The following is an 18,434-nucleotide window of genomic DNA, read 5'->3' on the forward strand; positions in this document are numbered from 1 at the left end:
AACATTCCAGTGTAACATATACCCAATAATTTCTCTCAAAAGTTATCAGTTTAGACATTCGTTTCTTTGTCTTGATACTTTGTTCTTAGCCTTTGTGATGAGATGGCCAAATGCCTCATAAAAACTTCAGTACTGTCTTATGTTGGGTGCCTTGGCATCGGCATGCTCAGGTAGATTCTTTTAGCATAGGCAACAAGCAGGGTTTGAGGTAAAAGATCTCTGTGAGATGGTTAATGGCATCATCTATATCCATTATAGCCAAATGAAAATAATCTGTCAGGAAACAGCTGTGTGGATGCCAATAAATTACATCACAGTGATAATTGACTGTAGTGCTGACAAGGGATAGATGTTTAGTGTCATGGAAGAGCTGTTGATTTACTTTCCTGTTCACATCGCTTGTGAATTGTTCGACTTTCATTTTAAAGAACAATAGTGAGTGAGTGAGTGAGTTGGGTTAACGCCGCTTTTAACAGTATTCCAGTCATATCACGGCGTGTCAGCTTAATGTGGGAGGAAAGCCCCAAGTGATGCAGGTCTCAGAAAATTACCATCTCGGTGAAACCCACGAGCACGGGTATGGTGCTGACAAACCTAGAAACATAATCGGGGCGAACCCGGGATTCGAACCCACAATCATAGGTTTCTGGCATGCCTAAGGGACGCAACTCTGCACAGCGAATCGCGGCGCCTTAGACGACTGGGCCACCCGTGCCCCCAAAGAACAATAGATCCAGACACGTCTGACTAGTTGTAAGGGACATAGTTTTGGAGTAGCTTATGTTGTGAATTGTGTTCTACTTTTAAGTATTGAACAAAACATGATGACGGAGATAGTGAAGATAGATCTAGGTAATTATATTGATGAGGTCATTTTTCAACAAAGAGTTACTTTCTTCCGGAGCAATCACTGGAAGGATCCACATGATCAGGAGACAATCCAATTACCTCAGCTTACTAACATTGATTTTAGTTTCGTCTACAAGAATCAAGAATTTTTTATTGTACAGAACACCCTTGTAGGGCAGGGTACAGACTATCTACATATGGGAATAAATATAATTATAGACATGAGAGGTAGATATACATAATGTACATTACATATTTTTTTTATTCACTATATATCAACATTTATATATATCATGAGGTGGCTGGCAGCTACACTTGGTGTAGATACTCTAATGTCTTATCCTGACATTGTCTATGAGATAATTTGTGTAACATATTTTGCTTTTTGTTTTTTGGGGGGTTGAAGATATTAGCAAATATTTTGTTATCATTTCGGCAGTTTAACAAATCCAGTGTTTGAAGAAGTAACTGTCTTTTGTAACTATAATTCGGACAGTACAAAAGGAAGTGTTTTTCATCTTCTATCTTGTTTAACTTACATTATTTCCAACACATGTTATTCTTGCTAAGGTAAAATAGCCCTGAACAGAGTGCTACACATGCTTCAGTGAAACGTAAACCATAATTTATTGATTCTGTATATGTTTGCAAACTTTAAAAAATGGTCTCTCCACGTTTCCACTCAAAACCAAAAGTAGGAAAAGGCAAACCTCCTTATTTGTGATTAATGAGTCTCATCATCATTGCAGGCCATTCTGATTAAGTTTGGAATACGCCATGCATGTTATGGAGATACCCTGTCATCAATTATATGTGTTATCACACTTTTACAAGACCATCACAGCTGCTATCAGCAGTAGATAAACTTTCCATTTCTTCTAGTGATAACAGTGTAGGAGCCTGTGAAGGCTTACATCATCTGTACATGGAGTCCCTGTCTGTCAGTGTAACGTGCTGCTGATGATAACCCCTTGGTCCGGAGTGACATGGGAGATTAAGCCCTACATAGTGCATTAGGAGAAATCTTGGTCATGGTTTTGACAGGTTCCTCGGAAGTGGGCATCACTTTGCATTAAGATAAATGCCAGCTGGGCAAGCTTAGCCCTCATATGGACATGCTCTTATTCAAAGTTAGTGCTTATTGAAAAACCCGGAAACATCTTTGTTTAGATTAAATTAAACAAAAACATCTGGCTGGGCTAATGGTGGAATGTTTATAATGTCAATACTTTGAAATAAGCTCAGATTAGGGAAATTGATGGATTTGTGGGATTGATTGATAATTGCTTCAGTTCGGCACCAATAAACAGGTATGCACAGGGCTATTAAATAAAGATGGATGCTCTTGCTTTATGGACAAGCCACATGAGAAAGTGGCCAAGAGGGATGACATTCTCTAAATTATTGTTTTGCCACTTACTCTTGGGCTATCGCTCCGTCACCTTCTGAACCAAAATAAATTGTAACAAGCCTAAACTGATTTTAGTTTTAGCCTGCAGGATCGGCTTTGAAATGCCAATGAAAGATTTGGTCTTTTCGTAATTGCTTTAGATAGTTTGAATTTAGAGGTGTAAAATGTCCCATGACTGAGTGAATTTGATGCCACTCTTGAACCAGTGAAGCCAAGCAGTCCTGTATCAGTGTGTGGGCCAACTTTGCATGTGACAAAGACACTGCTAACCTCAGTTAGTTAATTCAACAATTGTTAGGCCATGACTTTGTTGTCATGTGTGCAGATATGTGTACAGTTTTGCAAACATTCAATTTTTCCCCTTTTCTATCTTTTCTAGAGATGGCAGCGGCGGTTCTTTGTTTTGTACGATGATGCCGAGCTCACATGGTCTGTGGATGATAATGTAAGTAGAATTGCCAACTTTTCTTATTTTTCTACACTAGGAATGTTTATTTTCATATTTTATACAATATCTCTCAAATGAAAGTCTTTTTAGGCATTTAGAGGTTAGATTAAGCATGGCAAGGAACATTATTATGGATAACTTCTTGGTCACACATTCACATCAGGCACACCTGGTGAAAGGGCAAGAAGTAGCCCTGGGCCCCGTTCCACAAAGCGATCCTAGTGCTACGATTGTCGTAAGTCAGTGTTAAAGAATGGGAGTTACGATCGACTTAGCGCTAAGATCACTTTGTGGAACGGGGCCCTGAAACATTGTGTATGCATAATATAGAAGTTGTCATCCATAAGACTCCTTGTCATCGTGATGAAAGTCCTAAATTTATGTGCATTACTGTGTCTTAATTTGGATAATCAGTCAAGCAAATTGCAATGGCAATAATATGAACTAAAGGTGAAGTTGCCAAATTTGGATATGCACTACTCGAACTATATCCAGTAAACTACACTTATAATGAACAGGCTTATAACAAACTGACGGATATAACAAACTTATTTTTTGGTCCCGGCCATTGCTCTATATATGTGGTATTTATGTTTATAATGAACTACAGTTATTTCCAACTTAAATCAGTGGTCCCTTTGAGTTAGTTATAACCGTAGTTTACTGTATGTACAAGGTTTAATCATGAGATATAAGGATAGTGTTTCTAGCTTGTAGTTACTTCTTGTATTGTTTGTCTGAACATGATGGGATTACGATGTGGTGTTGTGTTGCAGCCTGACACGGTACCGCAGGGCACCATCGACATGAACAAATGTTCCGATGTCCAGGAAGCAGAGAAGGTGACCGGCCACATCAACTCTGTGTCTGTCATGACCCCTGAGAAGACCATCTATGTCAAGGGAGAGTCTAAGGAAGAGTCACAATGGTAGGTTAAGTAGTTTGTAGCTCTGGTCTACCTGGTGGTGGACAGATTCTGGTATGAATGCTCTCCTTCTTGGCCTTCTCTGTCACGATGGAAGGTTATGTAGTCTGTGGCACTGGTCTTCTTGATGGTGGACAGATTCTGGTATGAATGCTCTCATTCTCGGCCTTCTCTGTCACAGTGGAAGGTTATGTAGTCTGTGGCACTGGTCTTCTTGATGGTGGACAGATTCTGGTATGAATGCTCTCATTCCCGGCCTTCTCTGTCACAGTGGAAGGTTATGTAGTCTGTGGCACTGGTCTTCTTGATGGTGGACAGATTCTGGTATGAATGCTCTCCTTCTCGGCCTTCTCTGTCACAATGGTAGGTTATGTAGTCTGTGGCACTGGTCTAAATGATGGTGGACATATTCTACCATGAATGCTCTCCTTCTCGGCCTTCTCTGTCACAGTGGTTACTAAGGTTGTGTAATCCGTGGCACCGGTCTGCGTTCATGTCCTAACCCTTTTTTGTCACAGTGGCAGGTAGGCACAGGTCTGTTCAGTTGTTTACAGATTCTGGTGTGAATCCTGTGACCTCTTATCCCTACCTTGTCACAGTGTTAGGGTGTGTACTCTGTGAATCTCCTTACCTCTCATCCTCACCATTACAAACAGTGGATTCAGGGTCACAGTAGTTCCGGGTGTGATCAGACCTTGGCCAGACAAACCAGTAGTTGACAGCATAAGCATAACACACTCATCCAGATATTCCTGTAAGAAACCTATTAAGATAAGCATGAGGTACTGGTGACCTTTTCTCACCCAAGTATAAAGATATGTATTTAGAACAGTCAAAACACTTCCATTGTTAGACTAACATCTAGTCTCTGAAATGAACATATCGTACAGAAAGAAACAGTTGTTCAGTTATCTTAATAAAAATATAATAAAAGGGAGCCCAGTGACTCTCTTGATTTTCAGATACTGCAGTAATCTAGACTTGCCAAACATTATAGACTTGCATGGGCTGTATTTGATGTATATTTGTATCAGGGTCTGTAAGACAGACTAATCCATTGTATCCAAGCGGGTTAAATCCAGACATGTCTCATTCTCAGCCAGTGAGAAAAGATTTCTTGTGGCAAGGATGTCCTATGTGCTAAGTATGCAGGTCAAGTCATTTATGATAACTGGTATGGCTGTCAGACACCCACAGGGATGTAGTAGGTCTGTTGGTGTCTAGCCTGCTGGTTTATGACATGGAGAATGTACAGACGAAGTTATGTCCTCACATCAAGTTGATGGATTTCACACACCTCGGCACTTATGATGACCTTCTGCAGAGACTGGGCTCCAGTCTGTAAAACACAAACACTATCCAGTGCAACGTTGGGTGTATCTGATGTCAGGGAACCAGTTTATCTCTTCATTAGAACTTTTTTTTCCAAACTGGTGTAAGATAGCACTCAGTCTTAGATTTTGATAATAGCATCATTATCTTTTCTTCCTTCGGAATTTTTTATTCTTTTTACTGTGGAGTCTCATCAAAACGATCAGTTATGTGAGATTGATTTTGTGAAAAAATCTATAAGAGCTTTCGGTGTAATGTTTTCCTACAATAACTATTGCTTTGTATTTTGTGTAAAAATGAGTGTTGAGAACAGATGGTCATTTGTCTGAAAGAAAATGCATTTTGTTTGGATTTCATTTGCACAGTGTATATTTTGCTTGATTGCAAATATAAAATAGAAAAAAATGAGTTTCAAAACCTGTATTATAAAAAATCAAATAAAATTTTGCCAAGGGAAAACTTGAAAATGTTTTAATGGAAGAGTATTTATTTCTTTTGAAGTGGTGAGGGTTAAACATGGAACAAATCAGGACAATAAAACTGTGTCTCAGTAGTGTTGGGCGTAGTGAAAAATGAAAAGGTTGTGTTTGTGAAGCGCAAATGGGGATGCAATCATCTGCTTTACTGGAGCTGCTCAACAGTACTGTGAAAAAGGGTATCACCGTATGGCACCAGTCAAGATTTCTATCAGTTGTTTTTTCAGCTCGCATTTTTGGTGGTAGATTATCTTTTGCTTTACTGAAAGAAGACGAGGAAAATGTCTGCTTGTAGGCATCTAGATGCAGATGATTGTGTATGATGATTCAGAGGTGTGAGTTCAGTAGCAGCATGCCATGAAGACATGTTCCTCAGGCTTTATCATTTAGTTAGTTTACAAAACCTACCAACAACAACCCCAGAAATTAGAAAAAGAAAAAAAATTACTTTTGACATTTTCTTTGCTGACTCTGTTTTTTGAGTTAGTTAAAATGAAAAAACACACACACACAAGAAATGGTTAATGATACGTAAAAGATTCTTTATTCGAACCCCAATAAAATATCTTTCGATATCATTTCGCAATGGTGTGACCTACAAGTTTTTCAGGCAATAGTCGCAGTACTGATCTGGAAGTTGAAATTATTTATTTTTATATTTTTTCGACCACCTACATTGAATTTTAGGCCTACTAATACAAACTGAAAACTGGTATAATTGAAAATTGGGCCATCAAGGTTATTGGGCCATTGGTTTTGTAATAGTCCTACAGGGTAAGCTTGTAATAGTCCTGCAGGGTAAGCGTGTCTATTCCTGGGAACATCTAGTCTATCATACAGTCCCTGAAACAAAAAATCCCCCAAATCCTCTAGCAAGTCTACAATACTGTGGCAAGTCTGATTTCTCTGGGCTTCTTTTATTATATATTTAAAGACAATTTAAAAATATAAGTTTTTGAATATGTTGATTTTATAAATATTAGTCTGGGGAACATCAAATGTGAAGTTACCTGTGGTTTGAATATGTGTGGAATGCATATATAAAACCTTGAAGCCAATTTGGATTCTTCCAGGACCAAAATGTTGATGTGTCAAGACAATGTGGTTTAGAGTCAATGAGGCCTTCACTCTATGTTGCAGTTATCTTCCACTGATTTATTGATTCACTTAAGTGTAATGTAGATAGAAGAATGATTTTCTTTGATACATTCTCCAGTTATTTGTCTCAATGCCATTAGATAATACATTTTTCAAGTGAAGCTTGTATTTTGTGTTCTATACTGGTATTTATTTTCATAGTTTTCACAATAAAGTTAATGTATACATTTTTCAAGTGAAGCTTGTATTTTGTGTTCTATACTGGTATTTATTTTCATAGTTTTCACAATAAAGTTAATGCTATGCATGCTCAACCAGGTTGGTAGTTTATCATTTAAACTGACACTGATACTGAGATAAGAGTTATGTGGGATTGGATTGAATGAACATTTAAATCAGAACTCAGAGAGACGAACATGAAACTATTGGGTTCAATTGTTTGTCTCTGATTAGTTTTGATAAAATACATGAACTAAGAATTTCTATTTTGTTTTCTAAAGTTAATTCTCGGTATATGGTGTGTTGTAATGAATGATATAATGGCTTCCTGTTGTCACTGACGTTCTGTTCTCTGGTGAACATGTTGCGATCGTAAGTTTTATTCTGATCTTGTGTGTAATTGATTGTGTGTAATGTTGGAGCTATATGTACAGAGTTGAAGCAGACACTCTTGGTGGTGTCTGTCATGCATGGTGGACGTATTTAATGGAGCTGCTGGGGTTCATGGACAGGTTGCTTTAGAAATTGTTTTGTTGAGAGAGCATGGGAAAGTTGTGCCAGTTTGATAAGCTGTGTTTGTCAAAATGTTCATGACTGTCCTTTTTTAAATAGAATTATTGTCCCATTAATCGTCGCCCTTTTGAGAAATGGGTCTCCGGCAAATGTCATGGCAACTCATGGATCAGACGGTTAGGTGGGTGGGTGAGTTTGGTTTTACACCGCTTTTAGCAATATTCCAGCAATATCACGGCGGGGGACACCAGAAACTGGCTTCACACATTGTACCCATGTTGGGAATCGGACCCGGGTCTTCGGCATGACGAGCGAACGCTTTAACCACTAGGCTACCCGACCGCCCGTCACACGGTTAGGGTTAGCGATGGAGTGAATCATTGCTCATAACATCAATCACTGGATTGTCATATGACTGGAATGTGGCTGACATGGTGTTGTTATGGGGGTAGGGGTGGGTAGGGTTATGGGGCTAGGGGTTGGTATGGTGTTATGGGGGTAGGGGTTGGTATGGTGTTATGGGGCTAGGGGTGGGTAGGGTTATGGGGGTAGGGGTTGGTATGGTGTTGTGGGGGTAGGGGTGGGTAGGGTTATAGTGTTATAGGGGTAGGGGTAGGTATGGTGCTAGGGGTGGGTTATTGTGTTGTAGGGGTAGGGGTGGGTATGGTGTTATAGGGTAGGGTTTGGTAAAGGTTACGAGGTATGGATGGGTATGGGGGTAGGGATGATTTATGGGGGAAGGGATGGGTATGGGTATGGTGTTATAGGGGTATAGGTGTAGGGGTATAGGTGTAGGGGTGGGTATGGGTATGGTGTTAAAGGGGTATAGGTATAGGTGTAGGGGTGGGTATGGTGTTATAGGGGTATAGGTGTAGGGGCATAGGTGTAGGGGTGGGTATGGGTATGGTGTTATAGGGGTAGGGTGGGTAAGGGTTACAATGGTGTTACCTATAACACCATTGTAACCCTTACCCACCCTACCCCTATAACACCATACCCATACCCAGGAAGGGGTGGTTTTTTGTTATGTTTGTTAATAATAAAATATTAATCTCAATTTGGTTATCCTCCAGTTTAGAACAGTCTTTCAGTAAAGTCATATCAATATCTATGAAACACATGCACGATAAAATCAAATTCAAATTTCCCAAAAGGTCAGATAACAAGGAAACATATTGTAAGGTCGAGTGATGCATGAAAAAGTCTGTTCCACACATGCACCTTATCGATAAAATCAATTCAAATTCAAAAAAGGTCACATGACAAGAAAACACTTTGTAAGGTCAAGTGATGCATGACTTAGATATTCTTTTATCAATTTGCTTGATGTTGTGGAAACCCTCCTATCAAGATGACAGCACTTCAAAGCCTGGCTGTGATCACATCACACATGCCCTGTGGTCAGATTGAATGGAATCTCCCACAATTCCCCTGACTGTTTTAGCAGGGCCCACACAGCATCGGACAAGCTTTTATCAATTTCTGTGATAACCTAGTTGAACGTATTATATGTTTGTTTGATTTTCTGTATCGACATTTTCACACCCCACTAAAAAGTATTTGGGACAGATTGACAGTTGAATTTTTTTCAGCTTTTAAAATTCAAACTTTATCTTGGTTCAAACTGCAGTCTCTTTTGATAGAGGGTCATAAGGTTATAGCTGTTGCAATGTTGTAATAATAAAATAAATAAAAGTTTTCTCTTCCAAAAGTGTGGACATTAAAACATTAAATATCATTGAGTCACGTCATAAATATTTAGAATATGTAAGCAGTGATACATTTTACTGAATAATACAACTTTATGAAATGAGGTTGGAGCATGACCCGTGCATTGTTGTACAGTATGGGCCCAACAGTACATATGCCATTCATGATAAATAACACTATTGTCCTCTTGTCCTTTTTGAACTAGGAAAGATTGTTTGTGCCCCCAGACACAGTGACACAAACAGAACACAGTGACAAACAGAAGACAGCACAAGACAATGCCACATCCTCACTGAGGCATGGCAAGCTCTGTGTCAGTTGTGCTTGTTGACAGACACATGGGCCTGTACAGATGGATATTTGGGACATCTAATTGAATGATCAGTGCTTTCAATTGTTTCAGCATGTTAACTATATTCATGTGAGGCATAACATTAGATGGATGATGTAAAGAGTTGTGGCCCTTCACATACTGCATCCTTCCTGCAAGCACCCATCATAATGAGCATATCCACTTCCAAAATTCCCATCACCCTGCTTTATCTCCCACTAACCCTACCCCTACCCCTCTCCTTATCCTTATCCTTGTCCCTATCCTTACCACAACACCTACCCCTACCCCTCTCCCTGCCCCTCTCCTTACCCCTCCCCTACCCCTCTCCTTATCCTTGTCCCTATCCTTACCACAACCCCTTCCCCTTTCCTTACCCCTCCCCCTACCCCTCTCCTTATCCTTGTCCCTATCCTTACCACAACCCCTACCCCTCTCCTTACCCCTCCCCCTACCCCTCGCCTTATCCTTATCCTTGTCCCTATCTTTACTACAGCCCCTACCCCAACCCCTCCCCCTACCCCTCTCCTTATCCTTATCCGTGTCCCTATCCTTACACCTCCCCCTACCCCTCTCCTTATCCTTGTCCCTATCCTTACCACAACCCCTTCCCCTTTCCTTACCCCTCCCCCTACCCCTCTCCTTACCACAACCCCTTCCCCTTTCCTTACCCCTCCCCCTACCCCTCTCCTTATCCTTGTCCCTATCCTTACCACAACCCCTACCCCTCTCCTTACCCCTCCCCCTACCCCTCTCCTTATCCGTGTCCCTATCCTTACACCTCCCCCTACCCCTCTCCTTATCCTTATCCCTATCCTTACCACAACCCCTACACCAACCCCAACCCCAACCCCTACCCTATCCCTACCCCTCCCCCTACCCCTCTCCCTATCCTTATCCTTATCCCTATCCTTACCACAGCCTCTACCCCAACCCCAAACCCTCAATTATCTTCCTATGCCTATGTTTCCCTGACATCCCCCTATGTATTCGTGTCAGACCAGGGATGACTAACTACATCTTTCATCTAAGACAGTGTTTTGTTTGGGTGTAAAGGCAGCTTTGTTTGTGTCTAGTTTGTGGAGTTGAGTCATGCACACAGAGGCTACTTGATGCTGTTGGGGGATTACCTGCGTATGGTCTACATTGTAGACTCGTATCCGCCTCGGTACTTATGTCGTATTGTTTCCGTCATTGGTGTCTGTTTCCATCCCCTCTGGTGCCTTGTTTCAGAGAGGTTGAGATGGTACAGACAGTTTGTTTTTTTCAATGGTTAAGGAGATCAGAAACAAACAAAAAATATTGAAGATTCCCATGTGTTTCATGCTGTTTCTGTTACTGATTACATCAGATAGGGTTTGTTAGTCTCTTGAGTTGCTTTTTGTGCCGCAACTGTTCTTTGAGTGTTTACAGATGAAATAATCACATCTTGGTACATTTGGAAAGCAAACAAGCCAAGTTCAGACCCCAAAAGAAGCTGTGTTTATGAGTGGATGTATGCAGGAGCGACAGAGAAAACTCAGTTGCTCATGTGGCTGCTGCCAGAGTGCACTGTCCAATCACTGCACCGGTTTCACCTTGATGGGGCACCTACTCTTTTGCATCAATCGTAGCCCCCTGGGGGTTACAATAGCTCCACAGTACTCCTGGGGGTTGGAATACGTCCACAGTACCTTGAGGTTCCAGGTTAGAATACGTCCACAGTACCTTGGGGTTCCAGGTTAGAATACGTCCACAGTACCCCAGGGGTTCCACGTTAGAATACGTCCACAGTACTCCTAGGTGTTCCAGGTAAGAATACGCCCACAGTACCCCTGGGGTTCCAGGTTAGAATACAACCACAGTACCCCTGGGGTTCCAGGTTAGAATACGTCCATAGTACCCCTGGGGGTTCCAGGTTAGAATACGTCCACAGTACCCCTGGGGGTTCCAGGTTAGAATACGTCCACAGCACCCCTGGGGGTTCCAGGTTAGAATACGCCCACAGTACCCAAGGATTGACATACACCCCAGGGGGTACCAGATTAGAAAGGTCCACAGTACTTCAAGATTGACGTGATTCTTCAAAGGATTAATATGATTATTATTGTTGTTATTGTTGATAGTGTTATAGTTAAAAGTAATTTCAATTTAATGGTTATTAAATTTTTCGTTTACTTTTCTCCAACTGAATTCTCCTCCATTTTTTGTGATCCCATTCCTGTCTCGTTAAGCCTGCAGCTCCACTCTCATTAGCAGTGACTGGCGTCTGCTTTCATAGCCATGCAGCTTTGGTATTCTCCGTCCCTGCCCATGATTCATGGTGTTTGTGCAGTTGGCACTGGCTCCCCCCTTGTAGGGCAACTTGTAACATCTCCGAAGTCTACGTCTACTCTGTGTGAGTTATGATAGTGCTGTCTGAAGATGTTGTCCCTTGTAATAGAACTAGTTGGCTGCATGTTGTACTTGGTTTTATTAGCTTGTTAGTACCAAAGTTGAAAAACAGGATCAAAACATGAGGTTGTGTCAACTTAATATTTAAGTTCAGAAGAAATTATGAAATTTTATGACACAATTTAATATTTAAGTTCAGAAGAAACTTTAATCTTAAGTTTCTTTTGAAACTTTCTACACCACTGCAATGATGAAACACACTTCTGTAAACAGGAAAGATGAGGAACAAGAAAAGTTATCCGCCTTTACAGCATTATCTGTGAACGTTCATCTAAATGAGCATCTCATAATCTGTAGTCAGTGTAGTTTGGAGCCTCTGTGATTGCGGTCACATTATGTTTATGTGAGTTTGATAGCATGCATTGATTCCGTGTTCAACAGCTGTGGAGTGCAGTCTTTGTTGGTGCAACAGGTAGTAGACCAGACAACTTGTGGCTGCAAATCAGGGGGCAAGGTGCAATGCACTGAACTCATAATTGGCTATGATACACGGCTGCCATGAGTGAAAGAAAGTGTAGGGGACAAAGAAAATGGCCTATTATGATAAGGAATAAGTGTCTGTTGTGTTTAAACACCATAGATGCGAGTGAAGCGGAACTGTTGGGGGCATAGCAGGAACAGAGGCCGAAATGTTGGGGAGAGCACGAAAAGAGGTTGAATTGTGGGGGAGAGCAGGAACAGAGGTTGAATTGTGGGGGAGAGCAGGAACAGAGGCTGAATTGTGGGGGAGAGCAGGAAAAGAGGTTGAATTGTGGGGGAGAGCAGGAACAGAGGTTGAATTGTGGGGAGAGCAGGAACAGAGGTTGAATTGTGGGGGAGGGCAGGATCAGAGGCTGAATTGTGGGGGAGAGCAGGAACAGAGGTTGAATTGTGGGGGAGGGCAGGATCAGAGGCTGAATTGTGGGGGAGGGCAGGATCAGAGGCTGAATTGTGGGGGAGGGCAGGATCAGAGGTTGAATTGTGGGGGAGGGCAGGAACAGAGGTTGAATTGTGGGGGAGGGCAGGATCAGAGGCTGAATTGTGGGGGAGGGCAGGATCAGAGGCTGAATTGTGGGGGAGGGCAGGATCAGAGGCTGAATTGTGGGGGAGAGCAGGAACAGAGGCTGAATTGTGGGGAAGAGCAGGATCAGAGGTTGAATTGTTGGGGAAAGCAGGAACAGAGGCTGAATTGTGGGGGAGAGCAGGAACAGAGGTTGAATTGTGAGGGAGAGCAGGAACAGAGGCAGAATTGTGGGGGGGGGGGTGCAGGAACAGAGGTTGAATTGTGGGGGAGAGCAGGAACAGAGGTTGAATTGTTGGGGAGAGCAGGAACAGAGGCAGAATTGTGGGGGAGAGCAGGAACAGAGGCTGAATTGTGGGGGAGGGCAGGATCAGAGGTTGAATTGTGGGGGTGAGCAGGAATGGAGGCTGAATTGTGGGGGAGAGCAGGATCAGAGGCTGAATTGTTGGGGAGAGCAGGAACGGAAGCTGAATTGTGGGGGAGAGCAAGAACAGAGGTTGAATTGTGGGGAGAGCAGGAACAGAGGCTGAATTGTGGGGAAGAGCAGGAACAGAGGCTGAATTGTGGGGGAGAGCAGGAACAGAGGTTGAATTGTGGGGAGAGCAGGAACAGAGGTTGAATTGTGGGGGAGAGCAGGAACAGAGGTTGAATTGTGGGGGAGAGCAGGAACAGAGGGAAAGGAAGTGCAAACAGAAGTAGGGAGGGGTTTACACAATACATGAGGAAGAACACAAGTGAACAGGGTCAAACTGCTTCATTGTCTCTCTGTGTTTGATCATGAAAAGTGTGTGATCAAAGACCTACAGAAAGTCTGTGAAACTGGGATAGGTGCATTAAATAGTTGTGCACTCAAGAAACATTTTTTCCATGTGAAACCAACTTTAAAGGTTTCATTGAGTCTAAAGGCTGTGAAAGGTAATAGATACTGTAGGTGTAGTAGTGTATTTTCACAGCTTGGTCTCCAAGTAGCATTGTGTCATGTGTGCAATACAATACAACCGATGTCAATGAACCTCAAAACACACACAGGTCTATTGATGTGGGGATATAATGTTTCATGTCACTTCACCTCAGCAAGAACTGCTTCAAAATTGCTAGTCATTATGATAAATTAATATTTATGCCTCAATTTTTTTTTTATGTTATGGTGCAATAATGCTTCTAATATGTCATTTATGAGATGTACAAAATGAAGAGGGACACTGTTGCTTGTCCTTGCATGAGTGCTCCACAATATGGCTTCCTGCTGGCGCTGCAGTGTGGGATAGAGGTGTGAACCTCAGCATGGAGGATGCCGTAGGTACACGCTGACTTTAACACTCGGACGCTGAAATGTCACGGTAGCTAAACATAGGGTGTGAAATTTACACAAGTCAATCTCAGCATCTTGCGCAGCGTCTGCACCAAGCATCAAAGTGTGCACATGATTACATGAACATACGTCAAAATGTGCAAGCAGGTAAATTAACATGGATGTAGGTGTCCGTGCAGGTTAACGATCGTGCAGTTAAGTGTGGGATGCGGTGGATCATGTGCTTCGAGGTGGGCACAGGTAAACAACAATGTTTGTACCAGGGATGTACAACAAGTGAGAATCACCTGAGAACAATGAAAGTTGTTTTGTGGCTGTCCTGTTAATGCAAAAAATCATTCAAAGTCAGCGGACCTTCACAGAACAAGGTCAATGTCAGTTTTTGTTTGGTTGCCAACATCACAGCATGTAATCAGTTCTTGCTTGACAATAAACATATACTACTCACCATCTGCTAAGGACCACACCTTTAAATGATGGTTTTGGTCCTTAGCAAATGTTGTGTAGTATATGGCAACCGCATAGACTTTATACTTCAGGATTGATTATGTAAAAACACCTTTAAACATATAAGATGCAGCTAATCAGTATTTGTAATTGTATTTAGTTTTTCATGGCAAAATGACTAGATGTATGACTTATCATCACATAAGAATCGGTGTTATAAATGCCATTGCCACATTACCATGAACTGCAATAAGGTTTTTGGCTTTCGAAATATATGTACTACTCAACAGATGTTAAAGAGCCCATGATTTATTCCTATTACTATACTTAGTTGGTTCTAACGGATATACTGTAGTAATACGAAAGAATCAGATGTTCTTTAGGGTCTTGGAGTAGTATGTGTATTAGGGCTTCAACGAGTACACGAGTACTCGAGTACTCGGGGCCGGGTCGGTTTTAGTGGGACTCAAGTCCGTTATGAAGGACTCGAGTACTCGATAAGGGGAGATCACTCTGTTTTAATATTGTTTGAATAATGTATTTTTTGTAGAAAGTAGATGTACATTAAAACAATTGAGAATGTCACATAAAATAGACGTAATTATTGTTTTTCCTTCCCGACTTTAAGAAATTGAATGTATCAAGGCGATTATTGCTTCTTTGCTCCGACTCAAATGCCAAGTGTATTCCCTTACACAGATTAACAACTGATTAGCTGGTATGTATGTGCTATTTCCGTGCTTACAAATCAAGCGACAGGACGACAGTTTGGTACAGTTTGAAAACGTGACCAACTCATGAATGAATGAACTTATAGTACTACATTTCTATATTTAGCGGCCTTAGTCTTGCAGCCCAGCAGCTGTGTATACGTGTATGTGCACGTGATGCACATTATCGATTTTCTTCCTGTGAATCATTGTTCGTGCTTGTTGGCAGGTGTCGAATGAAACGCTGATCGTCAAAAAAAAACTTGGTTTGTGTTCAATATGTATTGTAGTATTTCCATACACTTTGACAGATAAACAAGTTCGTTGGACGCTTTCTATTTACATTTCAGTGCAGTTCAATTATACTTATAACATGTTTTAATACTTTTAGATGGCAATTTTGATCTAATGAACCAATATTCTTAAAGGACGTCCTATTTTCGGGTACTCGAGTACGAGTCGAGTTTCACCCCACGGGTACTCGAGTCCAAAAATTTGGACTTGTGGAAGCCCTAATATGTATGCATATAACAAAGCAAGGTAATTTTCTTGTCTGTGGATACTGAGGATTTTAGCAGCATGGTAATCATGTACACAAGCATATAACGATAAAAACACTCATCATTGCCGGTCTGGTAAAGCACTTGTCTGTTGATGTGTGCAACACAGAACAATGTTGTGATGTATCTCCTATCTACAGGGAACACCCTGAAAGGTCTCCGCGACATTCTGGACTTTTTCCAATACTTCTTAAAACGCCACAGATAAATTTTATGCCTGAGAGCGTTGCTTCTAATAATCTCCATAATAAAAGGCCTCAGTATGTGTTTTGAACCGATATCTTAGCTGCATCTAAGATGTGAAGTAATCAGTGTGGAATGGACGTCGGAACTGCTGGAGACATTGGCGTATTTGATAGGGTGTTTGTGTGAAGGGAACGTCAGTTTTAGGCCAGCAGTGTTTTGAGTGGTAATGATAGAGTCTGAGGTATTGTCAAGTATGTATGGACGTGTGATCAATTTCAATCAGATAATACCTGTCTTATGTATCCGTGTTGTTCACTGGTGGAGACATTGATCAGGGTATTTAAGCCCCACACATGGGGCACAAGGATTTTGTGTTGTTAACATAAAGGCAATATGTTAAGGATATTGTGGTTTTAAAAGTAAATTGTATTTTATCGATATTTGCTCCTTGGCTTGACCTTAGAGATTGAAATAAAATATAATCAGTTTATTTGATAAGGAGGTCCCGTCCACACATGTAACTGAGTTGACTTCCAGTAAATATTGCTGTTATTGTGCGGTCATATCTTGCTCGGAGTAATTATGAATCTGTCACAAAATTTATTGAGTCAATATTAATTTGTTCCCTTTGGGATTCGAGGTTAGAATAAGTCCTGAGCAATCCATGTTGGTTGTAAGAGGTGACCTAATGGATCCAGTGGTCAGGCTCTGTGACTTGGTTGGTTGCATGTCATCGTACCCTGACGGCGTAGATTATTGTTCACAATATTATTTTAGTTATTTTGGCTTGTAAGGTATTTCGGTTTGTTCTACAACTATTAAATGACCCTTATAACAACCCGCAATGAATATGAAAAATGTGTTATATATGCTAAATTTCATTTAACTCTGAAGGAGAGTGGAACGTACAGCCTTATGGGAAAAGCATCACTCGTCATGTGGCTGGCCCAGGCTTAATTCCCACTATTTGTGGACAATTTCTGAAGACCATTCTTGGTGACCTCAACTTTATTGAAGGCAGAGGATGACTTAACGCTCATCCAAACAGTAGTAGTGAGTGAGTGAGTGAGTTGGGTTTAACGCCGCATTTAACAGTATTCCAGTTATATTGCGGCGTGTCAGCTTAATGTGGGAGTGATGCAGGTCTCAGACGTTAACCACTTCGATGAAATCCACGAGCACTGGTATGGTGCTGACAAACCTAGAAACATAATCGGGGATTCGAACCCACAATCATAGGTTTATGGCGTGCCCAAGGGACGCAACTCTGCACAGCGAATCGCGGCGGCTAAGACGACTGGTCCACCCATGCCCCATACTGGATAGGAGATAGTAATGGATTGAAGACCTAGCGCCTCACGAGGCAGCTTGGGTTGTATACAGGTTGATTACTGTGAGATCAACCTTAGTGATGTTAGAAATAACAAAGCGGGATGCATATAAGGATTCTTGGTCTGGTTGCCATTTCAGAACAAAAGAAGTTTAATGTGATAACAAGAATTTGGGTATATACAAATTAGGGAATGAAAAAATAGATGAAATAGACGCATCTCATGTTTATTCACATAGAACAATCTTTAATAGTTTTAGTACAGTGGCAGCAAACAGAAAGTTCTGGTCAAGACGTCTTTCGTTCAAACAGAGATACCGACCTCCGCGTGAAGTTGGAACGAACATATGACATATCTGTTGACTAGCTATAGTTGAAAGTAATAGTGTCTCTAAATTATTTCTACATTTATACCCTAACAACCGAAGTGAGTGAACTCAAATTAGCAATGGTCATCACATTAGCACATTTTTATTTGAGTGACGATGTGAACTCATATCGTGTACCTGCAGTTGAACTCACTGACTGGTCATGAGTGAGCTCAAACTCAGGTCATGTTATCTTTATGTGAATCATTTTTTCGGAAAAAAGTTGCTCTTTTCAACTAGCCCACTTTTAATCCCTTATAACAACATCACAATGCCTGCAGGCAACATCAAAGCAATTTTTACTATTATCACAAAGGTCGATCTCCCGGTAAGACACCTTTGCGCTCCCCAGGAAGCTGAGAATTAAATTCAAATGGACACTGATCCCTTGACCGGGCTTATAATAATGTAATGGCCCATTATTATTATTATTATTGTTATTGTTATTGTCATTGTTATTGTTAAGGGATGGTCAGAGGTCTTTGATGCACTAATGTACTTGAAACAATTTACCTTCCCATAATGCTTGTCATATTTTGGGATGACCCACCCCAAATCGATGTACATTTTTTTCATTACCCTTCCTGAAAGGACAAAATGCAAAAGCATGTTGTATTTAATTATAAAAAGTCCATTTTTTTCATTACCCTTCCTGAAAGGTCAAAATGCAAAGCGTGTTGTTTTTAATTATAAAAAGTCCATTTTTTTCATTACCCTCCCTGAAAGGCCAAAATGCAAAGCGTGTTGTATTTAATTATAAAAGTCCATTTTTTTTT

The 18,434-nt window shown here is 41.1% G+C and overlaps 1 protein-coding gene across 7 annotated transcripts in view; it reads left to right on the forward strand.

Moving 5' to 3' along the window:
- LOC139469879 (early endosome antigen 1-like) overlaps nucleotides 1-18,434 on the forward strand; it is a 129,242-nt gene that overhangs the window by 51,932 nt on the left and 58,876 nt on the right. For all 7 annotated transcript variants that reach the window (XM_071252199.1, XM_071252194.1, XM_071252196.1 and 4 more), the window contains exons 3-4: nucleotides 2,640-2,705; nucleotides 3,485-3,636. In XM_071252199.1, coding sequence (XP_071108300.1) covers nucleotides 3,515-3,636 — 122 coding nt within the window. In that variant the 5' untranslated portion in view covers nucleotides 2,640-2,705; nucleotides 3,485-3,514. The remainder of the gene's footprint in view (nucleotides 1-2,639; nucleotides 2,706-3,484; nucleotides 3,637-18,434) is intronic.

The sequence above is a fragment of the Haliotis cracherodii genome, unplaced genomic scaffold (genome assembly GCF_022045235.1).
Source record: "Haliotis cracherodii isolate W230 unplaced genomic scaffold, xgHalCrac1.p SCAF_2, whole genome shotgun sequence".
Classification (NCBI taxonomy): domain Eukaryota; kingdom Metazoa; phylum Mollusca; class Gastropoda; order Lepetellida; family Haliotidae; genus Haliotis; species Haliotis cracherodii.